This window comes from Rhipicephalus microplus, chromosome 3 (assembly GCF_043290135.1).
Source record: "Rhipicephalus microplus isolate Deutch F79 chromosome 3, USDA_Rmic, whole genome shotgun sequence".
NCBI lineage: Eukaryota > Metazoa > Arthropoda > Arachnida > Ixodida > Ixodidae > Rhipicephalus > Rhipicephalus microplus.
The window spans coordinates 20,169,397-20,194,009 of record NC_134702.1 but is presented as its reverse complement, the minus strand read 5'-3'; the positions used below and the strand labels follow the sequence as shown (position 1 = coordinate 20,194,009).

At 47.4% G+C, this 24,613-nt stretch overlaps 1 protein-coding gene across 1 annotated transcript; it reads right to left on the bottom strand.

Moving 5' to 3' along the window:
- Positions 1-504: 504 nt before the first annotated feature.
- Positions 505-22,703, bottom strand: LOC119180993 (transcription factor HES-1-like). The gene is made up of 4 exons (XM_037432149.2): positions 22,347-22,703; positions 5,534-5,629; positions 4,748-4,835; positions 505-4,505 (listed from the first exon to the last, which is right to left on the bottom strand). The coding sequence occupies exons 1-4, from the start codon at positions 22,551-22,553 to the stop codon at positions 3,634-3,636; spliced, it is 1,263 nt and encodes a 420-aa protein (XP_037288046.2). The 5' UTR covers positions 22,554-22,703; the 3' UTR covers positions 505-3,633.
- Positions 22,704-24,613: the final 1,910 nt, after the last annotated feature.

Genomic DNA, 24,613 nt, shown 5'->3' with positions numbered 1-24,613 from the left:
ACTTTTTTTGACATTTCCGTGCACCGCTGGCAAGGAAGAGACCACTGGGCTAATGGTGAATCAAACATTTTTGTTGCCTGCAGTTTTTTTTTGTATCGCGTCTATTTTAAATATTTTGCTGCGAACAATCGTTTTGTTGAGTGTAGTACCGTATTTAACGAGACGTTGGACGCGGGGCGTTTTGGTACGAATTGCGAAGTATTTTTTTTAATGATTTAGCAATGCTCGCTGCCAGCAGACGACTATCGCAATGTGAGTGGGACGTTCAATTCGGTTTGTGAAGAAATATGAAAAGACTTACTGTGCTCAAATTAGGAAAATATTTACGTTATTATGATTAATTTCTGTAAAATGCACTGCAATATTTTCTCTTCTAATACTTTTCTTGCTTTGCCTTTGGTCTCCAGATCGTTGGCATCAAATTACGTAAAGGTCAAGCTCTCGCGGACAGTCGGTCATAACGCGCGTCGTAAATGGGGTATGACAAAGTGAAAACACAGTCCGTGTCGAAAAAAAATACTTTATTTTTATTGGCACTTGAGCAAAATAGACAGTAGTATATTTCATAATAGTACAAGTTCTCGAGATCAAGGCATTGAGACGAAGGCACGTGCTTCTGTACAGAACAGTCAACTGGCAAAGTGGAAGACAGCGTACGCGGCACACGTAACAAGCTGCCGAACATTGGCCGGCATGCTGAAAAGGGTGAGGTAATTGTATGTACAGTTTGTACGTTTCGCAACATGCACCAGAGTCAATAATAGAAGGGCCCCTAAACCACCTCCAATATATATATATATATATATTTTTCAAATATGTCAAGTAAAAACACACATCGTGTGCAGAATGCACTCGCGATCAACAATTGCACACGCGACAGCGCTATACAAGCCGCCGGCGCGCCGCAACTTCCAAGAAACAATCTCTCCTCCTCTCCGGGCCTTTCGGGTATCCGCGTGACGACGAAGACTTGAATCTCTGACGCGCAACGCATTGACGCTCTGATTGGTCGAGCAAGAGCCTACGACTTCCGGTTGGTCTGCAATCAACTGTCCGCGCTACTTGTTGTTCGGCGTGTTACCCGAGTACGCGCGCCTACTTGCGAATAAGCTACTGCTGCCCGTAACGCGGGGTCTTGTCTCTGTGTCGTCGTTCTGTTCTCGCGCTATAACTATCGTCGTATTAGCACGGGCCGGCACGGTAGCAGCGGCTCGCCAACAAGCACTCAGTTGACGGAGGGAAGTAGACGGAGGGAAGTAGACGGAGGGAAATAGACGGAGGGAAGCCTCGGCCACCGGAAGTAGACGGTGTTTCGATGAGCGCGCCGGCGATGACGGAATTCCGCGTGAGATTGGGAGGGGCTCTCGGCGAGAAGGGAAAGCGGCTTTGGGAGAGGGTACCAAGGGAGAGTAGCGAAGGAAAGAGCGAAAGGGGTGATCGCTATGTTTCGACAACAAACACGTCTGAAAAACTTCTCACGGCTCCCGTAGTCGTGGTACACTCGTGCACAACTTCCCCACCACAACTTAATATCGACCTCTAGGTGGTTTAGGGGACCTTTAACATTGATCAACAATGTGGTAAACCGAACCTAGCAAAATACAGATTTCTCTTTAATTCGTTGTCTGGTATACAAAAGCCATTTCATGACCTTTAGTTTTGTCAACGTACACTGCACCACAACAAATCACTGTGAGGTGAGATCAAATGCTAGATACACCATTAACGAAGGGCGCTTAACAGAGACAATAAAAAGTAAGAGTGGGCTACAGCCAGTACTATTGAAGTATTCTTTCAGCGCCGTAGATGCGTTTCGATCGGTTCCCCCGCACAGAGACAATGCCTGCTGAACAAAGTGATGACGAAACTTGGTTGAATGCAGTGTCCGTTCCCCAACTCTGTTACGTCAGCGTGACGTCACTGTTTTTCGGGTATCTTCGCATTAATAGCATTTTGGACCGGAAAGAGAAGCTAGAATCTTTTTATCCTTCGCAAATATGCCGCAGGAGGCGCGACATAATGTGCGACGTCGTAGAAATGTACTGAAGTAAGTTTTGATATGGAGTATATAGTGTTCAATCACTCCCCTCACGGAATCCTTTGATTCCGCAAATTTATTACTTTCATAAAACTTAACGTATAGCATTTCTCTTTATTGTGCCGTTTTCATTTACGTTCTTCTAGTTAGAGGGAAACAACAGTTGAAGATACAAGCAACATACTTCTTAACACTGTACATAATTAACGAGCGTGCCGAGCACCTATTTATTTGGTAAAGACACTATCGACACTGACATTTAGCTGCGCATGAAGAGCCGCCCAGCCCAGCATTTTCTCGAACAAAAAGTGAATCATGATTGTACCTTCCTCTCTCAGATTGCCGGCTGCAAGAGCGCAGCTCGTTAACGCAATTATGGAGTAACTCGCGGTTATGTCATTACTCGTAAGCAGTAATAAGCTAGGTATCTGGAAGTGCCACCCAGACACTCAACACCCGATTATATATCATGAACTCGGGCAGTATAAAAGCATGAACTCCAAGATCGGTACGCGTCCCTTTCGATCTTGGAGGTCATTTGGAAATTACGCTTTTTTCCACCAACTAAGGAGGGCGCGAGTGCTGCTTCGGAAGCCCCGCCCATCAGGAACAGCTCCTGCATGATGGCTCAGGAAATACTGACGAAGGATTGTACATTCAAGATTTCTCCATTTCGCGAAAACAGCTGGCGAAAACCGGGATATATCGCACGTCACGAAGGCACTGTTGTTCGAAATGCATATCGCGTCTAACAGCGGAAGACATGACGTCAACGATAGAAAAGGTGCAGTGAGATTCGAGGAAACACACAAACGAAAAGAAAAAAAAATGGCGAGCGTCGAGGCTCGCACAATTCGATAGACGTATGTACAGCATTAAGGCACACTGTGGTGGTTGCCGCAGCATATTTCATGTATATAAACGGAAACATATATCGTACTCCACTTGTAACAGCAACTTGTACAAAAAAATAGCATCGCGAGTAGAAAAATAGTTGCTGTGATGAGATCGAGTCGTGCAACAAGAAACAAGCAGTGCTTTACAACATGTGCAGTCGGAACCATATGAAATAAAAAAAGGCCACGATCGTGACAGTGAGGCATTTTTCTTCACGATGCCATGGCGCATGTGCCGTGCCCCTAGCGTATGAATCGCGAAGCGTTCCCTGGTCTTAGAGACGTTCGTTCTTTGAACAGTGGTTGCCCCTGTCTCGAGGATAACCATAACATAACGACCAACGACACCACAAAAAAAATGAAAAAGGCGGTTTTTCACCGAAAGGTCAATGGTTTTGATGCAGCGGGATAGATAACACAATTCGAATCACAAGACTGGATGATTCCACCTCACTTTGAGTCTTGCTGCTCGTTTCTGCATCGATCATTTTGCGTCCAACGAATAAGTATCTTCCATTACTTTTTTTTAAAGTAGTTCCTCCAACCACTGCTCAAATTCTTGCCCAACGACGGCGTCGATGTTGCACTCTACAAACTATCCCAGAAAACTCATTTTCAACAAACGCAATGTTATTTCGGCACAAACAGCAACATAGTTCTGTACAAAAAAAAAGGAGGGGGGGGGGGCACTTCCCACGACTACCAGGGCCTCCAGACGCTGTCGTCACCGGCTCCGCTATGTTCGTCGTCTTCCTCCTCCCCGTGATGCAGATGTTCCCGAGACTGTTGAATCTCGTCCTGGCACTGCGTCGCCGCAGCGGTGACCTCAAGACCTCGCAGGATGACGTCGCGGAAGAATGGGGGACGATGCATCGCAGCCAGGTCGTCGAGGGGCGCCGAGGGCGGCGGCGAGAAGCAAGAGGGCGACCTCTGCAGCATCGACTGGGCGTCGCACGAGGAGGCGTCCTCGCTGCCGACATCGCTGCCCATGGGGCTGCACAGCGGACTGCCGCCGAAACTGCTCGCGGGACTCGGGGACCGAGGAGGGTGCGGCGACGTCGGCGTCGACGTGTTCGTCGGCGTCGGGGGACCCCAGGACGGTGGCAGTCCTCCAGGTCCCACAGCAGCGGCGCTGTTCGGCGATGCGGCAGCGCTACCACCAGAAGTAGCCGCCGCGACGGTCGGCAAGACGAACGCCAAGTCGCCGTTGGGCAGCCGGCTGGGGATGAGCGGAAGACCGCCCAGCTGAAGGCGCCCGGGAGCTCCGCCGGCTCCGACCGCGGCGAGCGGCCCGGAGGGTGCGACGCCATGGAGGTCTCCCAGGTTGGGGATCTGGACGCTGAGCGGCGAGATTAGCAGACCCGGTGAGACGCCTCCCAGGGGCGACGCGGGTCCACCCGCCGAGGCGCCGTTAAGGCCGTTCACGCACGTCGTCAGGTGGCCGACTAGTCGCTGGCGCAATGACGGTTCAACACCTTCGAGCCGCGTCACGTAACGGCTGACCTCGGTGGCGCACTCGGCAAAGCCGGCGCGGAACTTGCTCATCACTACCGGGTCCGTGGACAGGGCGGCTGCGGAGAGGAATGCAATGCGAAGATCAGACACTAAGCGTTCCGTAATAGTGCCACTGAAAGGCAGTCACAGCTTCTGCATAATACAGGTGTGGCTGCAGGCATTTGTCGCATGCGAATTCATAAGGTATACCGTTTCTGATTCTAGCTGCAACAACGAACTAGTAGGATTCAGCAATGATCGATACAAACTCAAGGCAAAGAGCGAACAGAGTTGTGGTTGCACTAATTTAGCAACTGACCTGCCAGTTGGTGGCGCTGGACATTCTGTAAATGGCGCACGGTCATCTCCAGGATGTCGGCTTTCTCCAGCTTCGAGTGTCGTGACGGCTGCGCAGGGACAAGACGAAGATATAGCCGTGTCACGCGAAACGGCCAACTTCATCAAAACGAACAATATGCTAATATCTAACTCCCTCTCCTTATAAAATGCATCAATGGCGTGATCAAGCAAAACCTGCAACCACCAAGAGACACCGAGTATCGAGAAACAAAGCAGTCTATAGTTGGTGTTCGTTCGTCGTGAAAGCAGCGCTAAGTAGACAGTATACGCAGAACGAGAAACCGAAGACTTTCGCGTCTTATTCCGTATACATTTTGCCTATACCCAGAGCTTATTCGACGTTGAACTATGTGTCAACTAATCTCTGATCACCCAATGTCGAATTGAGCCCCCCTTGTCTAACAAATATGTTTCACTAACTATAATCTGATAATGGTCCACAGAATATTCTCCACAAGATCAGATGCATAAAAGCCTTGCGGTAATGGAAGCGCAATCTAGCTTAATGTCATTAGCCACGCGGTCGCTCAAACCATCTTCGAAGAACTTGGCCGAGTGCATGAGAGCGACTGTTTCCTTGGTCGCCAAGGTGATTGGCTGGCACGTTATTGTGATCCGGTCGGGAAATTTCCAGGCCTAATAAGTTGTATTCGACTACAGCAACACAAACAGTTAACGGTCCCTTAACAAAGTGACGCGCGCACGCTCAGCAGGTGCTCTGCTGGAATAACGGAGCGACACTCACATCCTTGTTGAGCGCGTCCAGGATGAGCGCCTTGAGCTCGGTCAGGCACTGGTTGATCCTGGCCCGGCGACGTTTTTCCATTATGGGCTTGGTGGCCTGCGATATAGCATTGATAGGAATACATTTAGTTCACGTAACAGCGCGTGCTTGCAAAATAACGCTTGAGAGTAACTTTATTCATTTAATAAGTAAGTGCATGTCATTACATACACACGCAAGAAGTCATGGATGGCAGACAGTACACAGGAAACCATTATATAGCAAAAAAAGAAAAGAATTCTGGGTTTCCATACGTGCCAGAACCACGATGTGAACACGAGGCACGCCATTAGAGTGGGCGGTTCCACATTAATTTCGCTAACGCGCTCTTAAAACTAAGTGAGAGAGGGAATAAGGAGAAAGGCATGGAGGTTAACCAGGGCTAAGCCCAGCAGGCTACCCTGCACTGGGGAAAAGAGGAGGGGAGAGAAAACGAAGCGTGGTTTCTTTTTAAGGACCCGAAAGGCTAAGCTAGATGCCACATCAAACGCGAATCAGCCGTCAGCGTCCCGCGGTGTCGGGTACAACACAAGTGATGAAAAAAAAATCACGTAATGACGTCACCGTATGACGTCATCATGGCGTCAATCATCGCGAAACATTGTCATGCCGTCATCGCGTGACATCGTAGCTTGTTCGAAGGAGAGCCGATCACGGAGACAGTGCAAAAACCAGGCGAGGTACCTCCGATCTTAGAGGCAGTGTAAAACTACGTTAGGTGCCGAAAGACTTCGGAGAGAGGCGGGGCAGGTTGAATACATCTAATGAGAGTGAAAAAGATGACTTTTGGCTTCGTGTCAACCGAGGTAAATGCATTAGAGACCCTGTAAGTTGTTGTTGTTGTTGTTGTTGTTGTTGTTGTTGTTGTTGTTGTTGTTGTTGTTGTTGTTGTTGTTGTTGTTGTTGTTGTTGTTGTTGTCATTTCGTCCTCATTTAAATTATGCTGTTGTGATGGCGGGAATCAAATCCGCGACCTAGTTTTTCACAGTTCGATTTACGCTACAGCGACTATAAGCTACCGGGTGGGGACATCAACAGGTAAAATACCAAATTATTACCGAAATCAGCCTTGCTCAATCAATGCAACGCCAATAATTCGTCACATTTAGAAAAAGACATGGTAACTGAATCAAGAACACTGAAAGACAGCGAAATCTTCACCATACCATGAGTCCGAGAACAGCCATATCCGAAACATTTGCATGTACGTATGCGACCGCAGTACATCAGCACACTTTTTAGTGGACACACACACACACACACACTGTGTTACACACAGTATACTCTGTGCTACACACAGTATACTCTGTGCTATACTTGCGACTTAGCTTTTAGGGCGAGATGCCAACAGTTCGGAAAAAACTGCCGTCCACTTAAAGAAACAATAATAGACAGAAAAAAAGGTAATGCAGAAGCCTGTTTCGGGTGCATTTGAGCGGGGAGGAACGGCGAGTGAATACAAAAACTGGGAGATGCACGGAGCCCAACACGAGATTGTGTCTCGATGGGCGAGCGACCACACCGCGTGGAAGTGCGTTTTCGCCTCTGGCGAAGTGGTTGGTCTGGCACTATAAGCCAGATAATCGTCGCAATACCTATACTGCCTTGAAAATGGCCACCGTCTTTCTCGTTCCGTTTGCTTTCGGTTCTAGCAGTCGAGCGTGCAGCTTGGAGTTCGTTCTTTCTTTCTTGCTTGCTTGCTTGCTTGCTTTCTTTTTCTTTCCATTTTTTTTCTTTTTTTTTATTTTTATTTGCGTATCTATAGGTCTGTACTGTTCAGTCTCTCGCGTGCTATATACGCTGAGAAAGCATAAATTCTGGTTCATCTACACGTACAGAACGCATGCATTGTATGTAGCCGTCATCGGGTTCATAATCGAACAAACGAGACGACACATAGTGCAGCGGCTTAAGTAATTTCCAGCAAACGCGAACTGCAAGGCGCGAGCACTGAACAGGCCTTGGCGGTTCGGCAATCAATATCTATGTAGCACTATCTGCAGCCGAATCACAAAAGGCGCACTCTCATCTGGTGCGCCCCTCTCGGGATACGCCAACGCGCAAACCACGGCTAGAGCAGCCGTGAGATTTGAGGTACGGTTTTCTTTGGCTTCTCCTAACCACGTTCCGGAGCTGTGCATCAAGGATATATATATATATATATATATATATATATATAAATTGTGTGTGTGTGTGTGTGTGTGGTCGGAGGAAAGAAGGAAAGGAAGCAGGATAAACTACTGGGGTGAGAGTGGGAACGCAAGTGGACGCTTCCCTTTCTAATTTTGTATCAAATTTGCGCATCTCATGTACTTTATTGTAATACACAAGTCTCAACTCTTTCAAGGCAAGCATGTTCCTATTTGCTTATTTGCAAATTTTCACTTGTTTCACTGAAGTTCATAACAACGTATTTTTTTTTACTCCTATATGTTTTTTTTTTCTCTGTAGAGCGTTTTCAAGAGTGTTCAATTGTTTCTTTTTCTCGCTATTTTCTTTTCTTTTTTCGCTTTAAACTTGCACTTAATTTTTTTTCGATGTATTGAATTTATGTGATTACGCTTTGAGTTTCTGTAGATATTGTATTTTCACAGGATATTGTTCCTATGCGTTCACACTTACATATTTTGTGCTTTATATATATGTATACTTAATTACTGAGCGTTGTGCATTATTGTGGCCAGGGCAGGGGTCGGTGCTCTGTTAGGGATTCAGTTGTATTTTCATCACCCCTTCCCATTCAGCCACTTGATAAATCAATGTTGTATGTTTTCGACTGTGAATAAACTTCGAAAAGAAAACGCCACCAGGTTCGACCATTATAAACAACGACCGCTGCGCATGGAAAGTCGAAATTTCGCGCACAAAAGAAGGGCGCCCTTGTCGAAAGAGCTTCGCACGTAGAGTCGCAAAGCCTCACACGTATAAGTCAACGACCATGGCATGTGACGTCGATCCATCACTCGGTACGAAAGGCGTTGTGCCACCGCGGGAAATACACCGCAAAGCGAAATAGGAGACGAAATAAAAGCGGTGTAGGGTGCTCGGTGATTCCGAAACGAGCATTCCCTCGGTACACGAGAAAACAGCAGAAAAGGTGCGCCTCTCCCTGACGCTAGCCGAAGTAAATGGCGAGGGTATCTCCGTTAGCAATCGTCGAACCAGGCTTTAGCCTGGTTAACCTCTTTACCTTCTCTCTTGTTGTTCTTCCTTCCTCTTTCCCATAGCCATTCACCGTAGGTAGATTGAGAGCATACCTCCGATGCGAACGGCATCGGGTTCGACTCAGGTGCCACCGGGCACCCACCGGTTTTTTCAAGTGGGAGATAGGTTCCCCGTAGAAGAGTGATGTGTACTTGCAGAAAAGAGGAGCTGGGGGGGGGGGGGGGGCGGTGGCACAGTGATCATCTCCCCAGTAAGAACATCTCAACCGCGTAACACACTGATCCGCAGGCTTTCGATGGTATGTTCATATTTCGAGAAGGTGTACTATTCTTTCCATTTATTCTTTCGTATCCTCCTCCTCCCCAGCTGTTCCAACCCTTCACGCCCGATTGTTTTTCTATATAGCACTGATATCCATCACTTAGCACGGTGTATAGCGTTGGCACCATCCTTCTTTATAGACGAGCACTACGTCTCGGCCTTCAATTATAAGCGTGCGTCAGCCGCCCTTGCCGTTCCTCGTCCTCCTTCCCTTATCTCGCTCCCTGCGCGGAGCAGATGTTTATAAATAACGGCGCCGACACAGCGGCGCCGCGATCGCCTCCTTCGTAAGGTCCCCAGATGAAACGTAGTCCTTCGATGGGCAGCCAGTTCGTTAATATGCGCGCGATGCGAGATTGAAGCGATAGGGCGCGCCCGTTCCCTTGGTTCCCACGATCGTCGCCCGGCCATCGGCTGCGGCGCCGGGTCAACGAGCCGTGAAAACATCGTCACGGACGTTACGGTCAACGTTCACGGCTGCTGCACAAGAAGGATTAAAGAAAAAGTGCTGGAGTGGAAGCTCCTGCAATGCCTTGCCAGCAAAAGTGAAGCCACCTTTTGCCACTGCCAAGATGGCGGAAACATGCTATTTTCTGATAATGCCCACTTAAAGATCAAGTGGCTTCGATACGCTATGTAAATGCTACGTTAGTTCTATAGTAAAGGATAGTTGTTCCCTACAAAATAACTCACAGAAACAAGTATGGATGACTGAATCTTCAAAGAACTTTGCGTCCAGTTATAGGCTTACTACGGAAACTAGTAACATTAAGACGCACTTGGAGCACTATGTGGCCCGAAAAAGTTCCCACATTAAACTCGTTGGGCGTGCAAGGGATACGCTTCGTTTTTAATTGCTGAACGGTGACACTTTATCATGACCCTAGTAAGATGGCCGCCACAACCGCCATCTTGCCAGAGGAACGGTTTCACTTCTGCGCAATCAATTCTACTCCAGCAATTTTTTTTAATCCTCCTTGGTACTGCACGACCTTAAAGAAACACAACTAAACAAACACTGAGCCTTGATGAAATCGACAACCAATTTTAACAGGGAAGCTGCACTTGGTCGAGCTTTTCATGTCCGGCATCCGTGCCATATGATGGCTGAATAAACTTTCCTTTACTAAAAAGGTGCATGGTTTTGTGGTTTTCTGTGAGATAGTCAGGTCCAACTGCTGTGTGGCCCGACGCAAAGACTACGCATAACGCGACTTTTTTTTTTTATTTGATGTGTGCCGTTGACGGGAATATACAGGGTGTCCCACATAACTTGAGTCAAGAGTTTGAGAGTGAAAGGCACTTAAAAGGCGAATTGAACCAAACGCATACTACTGGCACTAGCCTGTAGGTACTCAGGCTATTTTTTATTTCTACCCATAGTAATTAATTAATAACTCTTTATCGCCCATTTTTTTAAATTATGGGCTGAAAACACAAGATATGAACATTGAGATGTAGAGCGCTTTCAGAAACCACCGACTAAATTGTTTCCTGTACGATACCTCTCGCACTGTTATTTTTTGCCACGTTGTAAAAAAAAAAAAAAAAGCCCGCGAAATGTGAAAAGAAGCCGTGTCATGGACCGCGAGCGCACTGTTATAGTGCTGCTCTATGGCTTTCTTTACAACGCGGAAAAAATAACAGCGCTAGACGTATCGTTCAGGAAACAATTTTGTCGGTGGTTTCTGAAAGTGCTCTACATATTAGTGTCCACATTTTGGCTTTCCAACCCGTAAATAAAAAAAGCGGTAATTAAAAATTAGTGTGGGGAGAATTAAAAAATAGCCTGAGTAACTACAAGCTAGTGCGAGTAGTATGCGTTCGGTTCAATCCGCCACTGAAGCGTCATCCTTTTTCAAATTTTTGGCTCAAGTTATGCGGGACACCCTGTATAAAGCAGTCACCGTTATACTGTTCGGAACCTGTGGTAACGTAAAACATTGACTTCCAATCCACTGTGACCCACTTGCGACCCATGTGACGTAAGCAAAAATTTCGTTTTTTTTTTCTTCGCGTAAATGTAATATTGAGACCGCTAAATGTTCTCCCGTCTATAAAGTCCATCGTACTCTAGATTGTCGGCGGAAGAGTTGGATGTCTCATCGCCCGCGAAAAGTGTCCCGCGGCCGACGTCGGCGTCCGAGGAGTTTCCAAAACCTCCATGGGCGTAACCACGAGTGATACGAAAAATCATCATCACGTGATGACCACGCAGAGTCGAAATTCGTGACGCCGTTATGACGTCCAGTTACGTGACGTGGCGTAACACGCTGACGTCATCACACGACTTCGTAGCTTCGTTAATGGTTCCCTGGTCACGGACGCAGTGCAAAACTATTTTAGTTGGAGAAAGTTTTCGGAGGGCGGCGGGGCAGGAAAATTACGTCGGCTGAGAAGAAAAAGAAAATATAAATGGCTTTTGCCACATACGTGTCATTTAGGGATGGCTTATAGTGCTTATGGCTTTCCTATGCTATACAGAGTACTCTCGATCATCAAGTCATTTTTCTGAGCACGACCCTTTATGTAAGTTTTCTCGGTGGCACAGCGACGGATGTGGGCGGAGGTTACATTCATTCTTGTGTCTTAACCGACGACTATAGCTACCCAGGGCACAACCATATGCGCGTTCGACCATCTACTGCGACGCTTGGGTGGTGATGGAAAAAAGAAGAGGAAGGAAGCAATAAAAAGGGAGAAGGCAGGAAGGTTAACCAGAAAGACATCCGGTTGGCTACCCTACACTGGGGGATTAGGGAAGGGGACAAGAAAGGAAGAGAATAGAGGAACACCAAGGTGCTCGAAGTCTAAGTATTCGGACATTTCCACTCCATATCTCTATATTCAATAGTAGCATCTCTACATTCAGTAGTAGCATCTCTATATTCGAAATAGTCCGCCTCGCAAATCACTAGAGAGAGGGAGGGAGATGGGTTTATTTACAGAAAGGCAGAGAGGTTGGCCTGGGCGATAGCTTGCTCTAGCCTACTACTCTTCACTGGGGTAGGGGAAAGGGGAGAATGAAGACTAACGGATGACGATGGTGAGATAGAGAGGTGAGTATGTAGAATGTTTTCTAGCTGAGACAAATTTCATAGCCGCGCATATAGTCCCGTTGCTTCCAAAAAGGTTATGACCGCTCTTATGACCACAATTGCACTGTTGGTGTCTGGCCAAGGGCTCAACACGGTCTCATCAGTTAATGACCTATTGCGATATAGTTCAGTAGAAGAAATCAGTGTTTGTCGTTCACGTGCGTATGCTGGGCAGACACAAAATGTGTGCTCAAGTGTTTCTGGCACATCACAGTGTTCACAATTAGGACCGGTGTCACTGCGACCGATGATATGTGCGTAACGTCCGGTGTACGCCACACCAAGACGAATGCGGTGGATAATACTTGTGAGTTTCCGTTTCAAGAAATCAACTAAGCAATCGGTCCGTCAGATGATGTCGGATCATAACGTCCGATTTATCGCAATGACTATCTTCAACGATCTAGACGACAAGTTGGCCACAGCTGCCAGGTTCTCCGTGAGGAAGGAAAGGTTAACCGCAGACCTCCCCGCTGTTGGTCGAGTGTTGGTCATAGTTGTGGTCATCCCACCGCAGGCGCATGCTAACTATACATTTCAACGTCCGATTATCGTTCGATTTCGTTTCACGTCGCAGGCGGCGGCGCGCGCATTGTGCGTCCTTCGGCGCTGCTGCTTCAAGAGTGACTCACCAACTCGCGTGATTCGTGGCAACTCGACACGTAACGGTATGCAAATAAACAGACGCAACGGCGCGCACCTGCATGCGCGTATACATTCGACACGTGTGAAACGTACAAACAGCGGCGAGGCGAGGAGCGTTCTCTGTCGTCGTCTCGTCAGCGTGCGGTGAACTTGCGCATGCGCACGGTCGACGTCTCAATTTCACGCGCGCAAACACGCTGCTCGTCCGTTCGTCCTTTCGCGCTGGCATATCGAAATGCCAGGCGTTCACTTTCCGTGCGCACGTGCAGGCGTTAACACTGACGAAGCGGTCCACCTGTGCGCGTCTGGCTCACCTGTCACGCCGAAGTGTTATTTAAAAAAAAAACGCTGCGAAGGTTGCGAGCGACCGTGCAGCTGTTGTCTGTTTTCTTTTCGTGCTGAATTTTGGCACGTTTTTCGGCGTTGATATAGCTCCGTGCGACCTCGTTCCTACAAGCACTTAAAAATTACAATTGCATTGCAACACGTTTTGTTGTTGTTGTTGCTGCTGCTGCTGTTTTTCTGTTGCATATAATTTCCTCAGATCAGCCTGTACGGATGTCGAAATGTCGAAGCGTGGTGCTTAATCAACAGCCACAATCATCTTCAGTCCAGTCCTGAAGCCGTGTAATTATATATATATAAATATAAATATGAATATATATATATATATATATATATATATATATATATATATATATATATATATATATATATATATATATATATATGATTCAAAAACATTAATTCTGTGGGTCCGGTGCAAATATAATTAGGAATAAAGGAGCACACTTACGAAAATTTCATAATTGCTTACTCTACGTTTCGGCCGTGGCACGGCCGAAACGTAGAGTAAACAATTATGAAATTTTCGTAAGTGTGCTCCTTTATTCCTAATTATATATATATATATATATATATATATATATATATATATATATATATATATATATATATATATATATATATATATATATATATATATATATATATATATATATATATATATATATATATATATATATCTGCGTGTGTGTGTCGTAGACAAAGTGTACACGAGTTGTAAACATAACTGCAGTTATGTTAATGTGATTTCAAAACAACTTCATTACTTTTCTAATAGTAATGTAACCCGCCAAGGTGAAACCTTAACTGTGTGTGCAGTGTGTGTATTATGTGCAATGTGTATCTCCTCCTCTGTCTCTTTTTCTCCCTCATTTCCCTCTCCCCCGTGTAGGATAGCAAACTGGACTAGTTGTTAACCTCCCTACCTAACTGACGATTATGAGAGACGCCGTATACGGCGTCTCTCATAATCATGTGGTGGTTTCGGGACGTTAAACCCCAATAATAATAACTATTATTGTTAAGAATAGTAATGTAGTCTCATCACTTTCGGCCCTCTTTTTTGTGATGAAATTTAACTACATTAAAACTTGCTTAATAAAGTACCTAGCAATGCGATGCAACTGCTTTTGAGGAATAATTTTTATCTCGTATTTTTCGACGACGTCGCTGTTTACGGATTGCGAAAAAGACCTTGCGGGAGTCGGGAGTGAAAATGTGTAGCACAAGCATCCAGTGTTGTGATGTCACATGTTGTACGACTTTCTCTTTCAACCATTCTACACCTGTCGTTTACTATCCTTAAAAGCGATGGCCCCACCCCGGACAACTGGGTCCCGCGGTTTTTGACTGAGTTACAGCTTTTAAATTCGCTTGCACGTATTATTGATAGCTTGCACGCGACGTCGCGGACGTACCACGAAGCTCCGACATGGCGGCTCCGATGACGTCATCGCAGTATAATCAAGCGGCGATTAATTTGCTTCACTGTGATAACAACTTCGCCGGGACGTCGTTGGGCATGCGTGCGTGAACAACGAAGGAACCAGCATGCCATGTGCCGATAACGCTAACACGACATGAAAATGCTCGCGTTCCACCATTTTGGCGCTGCGACGGGCCTGTTCAGTGACATCAGTGCAAGTCTTTTATACCATACGCGTACCTTGAATAGGCTCAGGCAGCGGGCACCTGCGGCTCATTGAAGCTGACTGTATAATAGTAGTAGTAGTAGTAGTAGTAGTAGTAGTAGTAGTAGTAGTAGTAGTAGTAGTAGTAGTAGTAGTAGTAGTAGTAGTAGTAGTAGTAGTAGTAGTGGTAGTGGTAGCTGTAGTGGTAGTGGTAGCTGTAGTGGTAGTGGTATGATAGTGGTAGTGATAGTGGTAGTGGTAGTGGTAGTGATAGTGGTAGTGGTAGTCGTGGTAGTAGTGGTAGTGGTGGTAGTAGTAGTAGTAGTAGTACTAGTAGTGGTGGATGTAGTAGTAGTATTCACGCAGGTCACGTGGCCAGGGGGGGGGGGTGAATAAATAAGTGAAACGAAATTATGATTGCGCTCGAAATAATGGCGATCCTACTGAAAAATATTGATTATGATGGTGATAATGATGTTCGAAATGAGATTAATCAAGTCAACTGTTTGACGTTCTGATGCCATCAAAGAGAACGCGCACCAGAAAGGACACGATTACGACGACAAGAGCGGTACTTCCAGAGAATAAATTATCTATCTAGATTATCTAGATTATCAGGCTATTCTGGGCATGTGTGTGTACGCCCTGTTTTGTACTCGAAATGAACCATTTGGGAGTGAAGCGCATGCCCTCGTGTCTGCGTATTTCTTGTTCGCGTTGTCCCCACTAGCGGCCAAAATGTCCAAAACGATGGCCTTCTCAACTGTCGTATATAGTCCACCGTCTATATATATACTCGCGCGCTTAGACCTTCGCTATGCGGCGGTTTTCGTGGCGTGAACGAGGCTGAACTCTTTTCACAGTTCAAAGCACTTTGCGGTTCCGGGCTGTAGTATGCTGTCGTCGCTTGACGTAACGCAGGCTAAACCATATATATCAAAATAGAAGAGGGAAAGCAAGCGAGAAATAGAGAGTATACAAAAAGTAGAAAATAGGAAAAATACAAATAAGGAATAGAAGAATATAAATAAACAGAAAAAATAGGACAAAGTAAAAAAAGAGAAAAAGAGGAGAAAGGAAAGAGAAAACGAAAGAGAAACAAGAAAAGCTGCTCACCTTGGCACTTCCATCAGTCTTAGTACCACTAGTGCAAAGCTGCCTTTACTCTACTTTTTTTTTTTTAACATATACGCGACAGCGAATGCGGAAGTTTTCAAGTACTACGAAACGCTGGTTTTTAAAGCAGTAAAAGTAGAAGCGAGTAAACTGGTTAGTAAGCTGCCTCTCTTAGACAGAGCGTAAACAACACTGCAAAGAGGGACAACTGAAATTAGACAGTCCTTCGCGGCCTATTTTGCAAGCAGGCGTCGTCATAAACGCAGCACGGGAAGTGGTCCGGAACGTGAACTAGGTCGTTAATTACTTTTTCTGGGGGAAAACAAAAAAGAAGAGACGTATACACGTGGCATATATAACCAGCGCGCACGGATTATGGGGGCTGCGCAGCCATGCGTAGATATATATATATATATATATATATATATATATATATATATATATATATATATATATATATATATATATATATATATATATATATATATATATATATATATATATATATATATATATATATATATATATAACCGACCGATTAGTCACGAGAACCATGCACGCACTACTTCATATACGAAATCGGCTTCACGTAATATATCTTGACGTACACGCACGCACACCTGCAATAGTGAAAAAAAAAGCAGACAAAAGAAGGAAAACAACTGCTCGAAATGTAGAAAGAGGCAGCGATTCGTTGGTCCAAATCTCTTGTCGATTTTGATTTCCTTCGTTACTACAATACTACGGTGGTTTCTGGGTTCTCGCTATTGCAGCGGAACTTTCTTGGGCATTGGGAAATTGGGTGCTTTAGCAGTGACGGCAATACGGTACTGTAAGCACCGAAACACTGTACCATCGAGCTCGGCATGCAGCTTTTCGGGACAAAGGCTTTTTTGACCGCGAGAGTTGCTTATTGCGTACCATGAAGAGAGAGATATATAAAGATGCAAGAAAGGCAGGGAGGTTAACCAGACGCACATCCGGTTTGCTACCCTGCACTGGGGAAGGGATAAAGGGGAGAAAAGAAGTTGCAGAAAGATGAGAAGGTACACACAATCACGAGCACACTCGGGGAGCACACACAATCTACAGGCGGTCGCTCAGGTTTGTTGACTTTAGGTAAAGTAGCAGTGCTTTAGTTGCTTTCTGCGCAACTGAGGCAGATGCCCAAGGTCCTAGTATCTTCTGCACACAAAATGGTCCATGAAGAGGTGATAAATGTGGCTACTAGATGTCTTGCAGGTTAAAAAAGATGAGCGCCGATGACAACGCAAAGGTGCTTCCGTAATTATCGCAGGGCGTTACCGTCAGTGCCAAAACGCTCAAATACAGATCGTTAGTATACTATAACGTACGTCCGTAGCGACGTTGCAAACGTAACAGGGCCGTGGTTCGCCAATCACATTTATGGGGAAGGGGGTCTGCGATTTCCTGGCGCCGTGTAGCTCTGGCTGATCGGTGCCCCGTCCTCGGACTCCTTCGAACATGTCCTCCCCCCCCCCCCCCATCTATCCTATCTCTTCTCTCCTCTTTATTCACTCGTGTGAGGTGAGTACTCCGTCTTCTACACCTTTCTCGTTCTGCTATTCCTTTTAAAAGACGACAGCCTTTCTTGGGGACCTTACACGCAAAAAGTTTGGTCGGTCTGTCGGTCGGTCGGTCGGTCGGTCGGTCGGTCGGTCTGTCGGTCTGTCTGTACATTTGTCTATTTGTCCGCCGTTAACATTACCCCAAACAACACCAAACGATACACCGAACGGCGGACCCCATCCACCGCACCCACCAATAATGCTCGAGTTTTAGCGTTCGTACTGGTGCGATTACCAATTACAATGCAATTATCGCGCATATCTGAGGCACCATAACAGCACGTCAATATTCTATATGTGTGCATTTATACTAGAAAAGGCATACATGAGTAATTCTAAGGATCGTAGCATTTACCACGCTGCGCTAATAATGCAACGCTTGCACGAAAAGGAAAGTGTTTCCAACGCTTTGCTAAGACGACGCGGTGGCGGCACCTACCCGTCGCCGTGCGTTCTACACCTCATCGCCTCCAAGACGGGCGCGCACGCCGAGCGCTTCGTTTTCCAAGATAACTGCCAGATAGCGCTCATGTCTCACTCGTGACGTCACTCGATGCGCTCGTTCGCCTCCGGTGCACGCTCGAGGCGCTCTGACGCAGCCCCTCCAGAATACCATTCGCCGATTTTCTTGCGCAGAACATCAAATAAACGTTTTGTTCACTCTCTCCAGACGCAAGACTGTCGTATTTCGACGACATTTGCAGTGTAACATGCAAATACAGAAATTAGCGATTTTTTTCTTTCCTTCAGGACCACTTCCTACTACACGGGCGGGGGGCAGGTAGACCTACCGTTATGTATGTTCGCGTATGCGTTTGTATATATGTTTCCGTGTATATATCGTGAGGCTTGCTCTCTCCCTTGCGATCATAGGGCGGTGCAAAGATCGGCATTTAAGTGCAGCCCCCCCCCCCGCCCCCACGCCCGCCTCTGTGTGTGTTACTGCGTGCCTGATTAGCATGAGTATGTCATAATTGTACGTATCACAAAAGTCAGGTGACGCTTTCAGTATAGCAAGAAAGCGTAAATTAGGAGAACGAGGGAGGTAATATTTTTCCAGGACCAGAGCGTAAAACGGCAACCAAAAATCAATCGCCTATCATTTTATTTTTTTACCCATTCGAACTCCTCAGGCGTCAACAATGATTGTCGCTATGTCACAACGGAAGCGTATTCCGCGTAAAATACACCTAGCACAATATTGAAGTACTTTGTTCGCCTTCCTTGAACATGACCCGATTCCTATAAAGGGCATTGCACGTAGATTCCCGTGCATAATCCACGGTCTTCTAATGGCTAAAGATACGCTATGACTGAGCGAACGCGCCGACAGTGCTCTAAAGCGTGAGGTTTTTTTTGTTTGTTTATTTTTATGGCACATTTAGTGGAGCTTCATCTGTTATATGAGACTGCTGCTTTCGTGCACCGCCTATTTTTTTACGCCCACAATGCGTTAACGTTTTTAACGCCCACAAAAATAAAAAATAAAGTAAAAAAACTGGGCGCGCGCCCTGGCACAAGTGCTGATCGTCGGGCTGCAACAATCACGTGGTTGCCACATGTTCGTACTGTGCCGCGCGACGGAAACTATACGCACGCGCCTCTTTTGTCAAAAGGAGGCATGTTATATTCCACGCGCTCGAAAGGTCGCGCCAAGGTCTTTTCTGCTTCATGGAGGAAAAACAACACGCTATCCTCACTTCTTGCCCATTTAACCTTATATAAACTGGTTTCGACTGGATTGCACCTGACACGAACAAAGGCGCAGCTCTTCTTTCTTACTCCGTGCAGGTTGATAAGACTTTGAAATATGTGATGATTGATCGATATGTTGGATTTTAACGTCCCCGAAACCACCTTATCATTGTGAGAGACGCCCTAATGGAGGGCTCCGGAAATTTTGACCTCCTGGGGTTCTTTAACGTGCACCCAAAGCTGAGGACGCGTTAACATATATAAGGAGCGTTTATATTCTGAACCAGATTGATTGGAAACTGTTGAAGAATATGGCACGATGCCATCAGACATCTTGACGGCGATGACGTTGCTTATACTCTACTGCATGGCGTATCTATAAGCTCGAAGATGTTTAATCTTCAAGGCGTATCAAAAGCAGTAATGATGCGGCATACGTTCACCATATAGGATCCATAAGGTCTTTTTTGCGAACCTTCTACCCAACACACTCCTCACGGTGCTCTAGTATTAATGGTGCTCGACTGCTGAACCGAAGGTCTTGGGTACAAATCCCGGCCGCATCTCGATGGAGGGAGAGTGTTAGAAGCCCATGTACTTTAAATTTAGGCGCAGATTAAAGAGTCACAGGCGGTCGAAATTCACGGATCTATCTTGTATGGCGCTTCTCCTAATCATATCGTGGTTATGGGACGTAAAACTGCAACGTTTATTCTTAAACGGAACACATACGATGGTTTTGCAGCATTCTAAACGGTAAGTATATATATCTAAGGTGAAATCTGTAAAAACAGCTAAACTTTCCGCACAGCGCCCACATTTTCAAAGAGAGATTCGCTTCGTCAGGAATAACTGGGTTGCGTTGACAGTATGTCAGCGACGCCCGAGCCAATCGCTGAAGACGAGAATACAGTCTGCCCCGCACATAACGAATTATCGTGTATATCGAAACAGCCACAAAATCTATTTGGACATATTCTCGATATATAAAATATTTCATGTATCGTACAACCTATACACAGAACTATTATGTGGTCTCCTTAAGGCTTGATATGTACTGGTTCGGCATCAATGTAACAAGGACCGAATAGTAACGAAATACGATTACAAAATATAGATCGTTACCATATTCGAGCTTACAATTTTCAAAACTTCCCCGCCGCATTTTTTACGAAGGCGAAAATGTTCGAAACCCCCGTACATAGATGGAGCTGCACGTTAAAGGGGCACTTAAATTAGGCGGGAAAAATGTTCTTCCAGTATTAGTAAAGTGCAGTTTCACGGACCCAAAAACACCACTCTTACCGCCAGACAACGCTTGGCAAGCGAAAAGACGCGCGAAAAGAAAACGAGAGTGGAGACGCCACCGTGATATTCCCGCAACAAACACCGTGACGTCATAGATTCTGACGGCGTCTACTTGGTCTTACGTACATTCTAATCGATAAAGATGAAGTACATTATGACCTGTGGGAGCCATACATCTAACATACCAACTTCTGAAAATTTTCGTCGAACGCAGTCGCGAAACTGCGAAAAGTACATTTTCGAATTACTGACGTCACACGCGGAGGTTAAAGCGCAACATTCAAAAGTGAAACTTCAACCGTGATTTGCTCCGCTACTAATGAACTTCTGACAAAAGCGTTCTCAGTGTACAGTTTATGAAACTAAACCAAGTTACAGTGTAACTGTAGTTACCCTTTAAAGAGCTTCAGGTGGCGAATTTCCGGAGCCCTCCACTACCGGGTCTTTCATAATCATATCATGAATTTGGGACCTTATACCACATACATTATTATATATTGTTTTTAAACTTCCCGCTATGCAATATGTGTTCGTACCGCACGCAGTAGATGGCGCCACAGGTCATTTGACTGCGAGCTTTGGGTATGGTGGCTACCTTGGAAGGTCAAGTTTTCTGAATAAATCTAAAGGTATGTGCTTCTCTACGGTATAATATCGACAGAAACCTGTAAACAACTTATCCTTGCGTACATGCACATTGTGTAGTTTTGTGATTGCGACAACGTTAACTGCGCTGTAGTGTGATGTTCCACATTTTCATCGCTTCTTTTTTTAATAAATGAGCTCGAAATAGCATTCTGACAAACGGAATGCCTGTGTTTAAGGAACACGACAAAAGTGGTAATGATATGGCACGCCGGGGTTACGTATTGCTCACAGGATTCTACTTCCGAACCATCGAATCTCCCTTACAACACAACATACATAGCAGAAAAAGTTGCATGGTTCGTCTTAAAATAAGTACAAGCAAAAAATTCATATCAAACTTTGTATATCGTGAATTGAAAACGTGCGAAAAGTGCTTTGAAAAAATGCGGACGGTAAAGTCGTGTGCCACATGAAGGGAGTCGTGAAGTATGATCCGCCTCAGGAAGTAAAAAAAAAGTGTCAATAACGCGGAACCAGCCACCACATTATGGTCAGGACGAGTTAGCGCAGCGAGGTAGGGCAATGAAAGACGCAGCAAGACGCAGATCAGTAAAGCCGTGAGCAATATCGGAATGAACAATGAAATATAGAAGACAAAACGGTTAAATGCAATGTACAAGTGCGAAAGCGCTAATAACACTAAATGTTCAAACGGAATGCAATTCAGTACTTCACATTCGTACCAGTACAAGTAATTATTTATTAAGCACCGTGTTCCCTTTCGTATTGACTACGACTGTACCTTGTGTCATCCGACAACAGAACAGCGCTCTGCGGTTGAGTACCAGAACGAGCACAGAAGGCGTAGAGCACGAAAGCAAATCAAGCTCCAAAATCCACAGTCATATCTGATAATATCACACTCGGAAAAGACCTCCCAGCAAACCACGCGCTTTCACTGCTCGGCCCAACGCACTAGTAGCAGCGCGCTCGGTGAGGTAAACCCCGATCGAAAGCGAAAGAGAAGCAAACATCCAGCGGCAGAAGCAAGGGAAAAAGATATACAGCGCGAGAGCGCGATGATAGCTCGTGCCAGTTGAACGTCAGGCGTCGATCGATTGGCGTCCATCATCAGCTGACCGCCGGCGCGTCACGGCGACTGAGGGGGCGGGGCGCCCCTAGCACGCGCTCCTCGCGCGCGCCCGTGCGATCATTACACCCGCCGGCACCGAAAGGAAGCAAATCGTGCGGACAGCGGGGGTGTTTTACTCACCCTTCGAATCTCGCTCGCCCTGGACGGAGTGGGACGCTCGGTAGACGCCGGAGGAGGCCCGTTGGCGACGCTGGCGTTGGCCATGCTCGACGCTGGAGGCGGAAGCAGGGGCGACGGAGGTGCGGGCGGGAGTCCGTACCGCTGCTGCGACGTCTGATGATGCTGTTGCGACACAGCCGGCAGTAGGGGCGGCGGCGAAGCCACCATTCTGACACCGCTCGTCAGATCCAGCTCGTTGAGCGAGTGCACCAGCACAACACTGCTCGCTGCGCGAACCGATCAGCAGCAGTCGGTGGCTACGACAAAACTCCACTCCGGCAGCAGCAGCAGCACCGTCGACTGCATAGGCGAGGGTGTTATTGCTGCGCAGCAGGAGGGGTGGCAGGGAAGGGGGGCGCAAGCCGCGAGCACCGAGCCAGCGTCGACGGTAACGGAATGCCTGGCGCGTGATGTCGCGGCGCGCAGGTAGGCTCCTCTCTCCACCAGCGATGCGGAGAGGAGAGCGCGTCTGTCCCGGAGGAACCGACTCCTATTACTCGCGTACCCCCTTTTTCTCAGCAGCAGGCAGCGACCGCCGCCGAGGGGGCGATTGAAAGGAGGAGGGGGGCGAGGGGTGGTGACTAGGCAGCCTGGCATCGAGCGTGGGAACGGAGTCTCGCGCGCGTCGCGCCAGCCGGCCACGCACGCAGGCCAAGCCTGGCGCGACCCGACACAGCCGCGCGCCGCCACGCTCGGCAGCGCTGCCAGGAGTTCCGCCTTTCGGTGCCGAGGAGAAGAAGGGAGCCCGCCAAAAAAGAAGAGCGCGACAAGACGTGGGATCGCGCGCGCGCGCGCTCAACGCGCGCCGGCGCGCACACTCCTCCTCTCCACCGCTCTTTGCTGCCCGGTTCTCCTCCATCCTCCAGATATCAGCCCCGTCGGTCCTGCGCACAGCCTTCTTCCCAGTGTTTCTTGTTCTTTTCTTTTGCGCTTGGGAGTCTCCAGAAAAGGGAGGGAGGCCAGCAGAGCCGATTTCCATTCCACCGCACTACGCATTTATACTTGAGGTCAACGATGCGTGCACCGTCGCGCGCTGCTACAGCGGCCTCCTCCTCGCCCTCGAGAGGACCCCGTGCGCCGCCGCCGTGTGAGAATCGGCTAGACGCTCCGTTCCCACACTCAGGCGTTTCTCCTGGCGCGCGCCTGCTGAGGAGAAGGAAGCGATGGGGGGGGGGGGGGGGGGAGCCGCAAGAACGATAGAGAACGCCGTGGCAGGCGGCGCTGGCTTTGCTTATTGCTGCTGTTTGCTGCTGCGAGGGTTATTGCTGCGGCTGCCAGCCGCGCAAGGTTTCGGCACATTCTAACCAGATTTCGCTCGCAGGATTTCAAGCTGGACGGTTGTGCCCTCGCGATCTCCGACTTCAGCGTAGCTCCCGCCGACTGGTTCGCCCTCCGCGGTCTCCTGACGCCGTGTAGCTCTCGCATTGTGGCACCCCGCCCTTGGACTGCTTCGACCGGATCCCCACTTTCCTATCTCCTTCTTTTTTCCTCTCGTTGGCTGTCTTCTTCTGCTTCTACTTTCCTTCTATTCTTTTATCCCTCCTTCCCCCCACCCCTATAAGGCACTGCGCCGTGTCGCCTGAAGGCAGACAGAAATTAGGTGCCTTTTTCCTCTTCATTCTAATCACTACCACCACCACCATTCTAACCACCTCTCACTCTCACCGCGGTGCAACCCAGCCAGCCGAGCCTTCTCTGCTGCTATGTGCTCGCGCGCGTGCCGCCGCTAGACTGGCTTGCCCCCCCTCCCCTGCGTGGCTGCCTCCTCCTTCGTCATGTCTCGATGCTTTCCTATTTCGTTCTTTATGCGTCGCTCTCTTCTCGTGACGTGTAGCGCGATGAGGGGGGGGGGGGGGGAGATCCTTTGCCCCAATCACTTTCTTCTCCGGTCGCTCTGTTTCTCGCTTTTCTTCTGCGCTGCGCGTGTTTGTATGCACGCCTTCTGTGAGGGGGAAGTAGTGGAACGAGAAACAAGCCTTACTCTGTGATCATTTGGCTCTTTTCCTTCTTGCGTGCTCGGTTTCTTAACCCTCCATCTCCCTCCCCAAGCCATCACCACGATGGCATCACTGTCGGTGCAAGGGTGGTATTGGAAAGCAATAGGCGCACGCGTTTGTGTGCTGACCTCCAGCTGACGGGAGCAACGGTAAAATAGAAGGGTGAGATAAAAGAGGAGTTTATCTCCTTGCAATCACGGTGACTCATGGGAGCTGAGGATCCAGCCAAGG

Excerpts from the sequence above, each read along its gene's own strand:
- LOC119180993 (XM_037432149.2), bottom strand. The coding sequence starts at position 22,553 with ATGGTGGCTTCGCCGCCGCCCCTACTGCCGGCTGTGTCGCAACAGCAT. Across the intron at positions 4,836-5,533 it reads TGGACGCGCTCAACAAGGAT|CCGTCACGACACTCGAAGCT; the intron begins GTGAGTGTCGCT and ends GTCCCTGCGCAG. Across the intron at positions 4,506-4,747 it reads CCAGCGCCACCAACTGGCAG|CCGCCCTGTCCACGGACCCG; the intron begins GTCAGTTGCTAA and ends TCCTCTCCGCAG.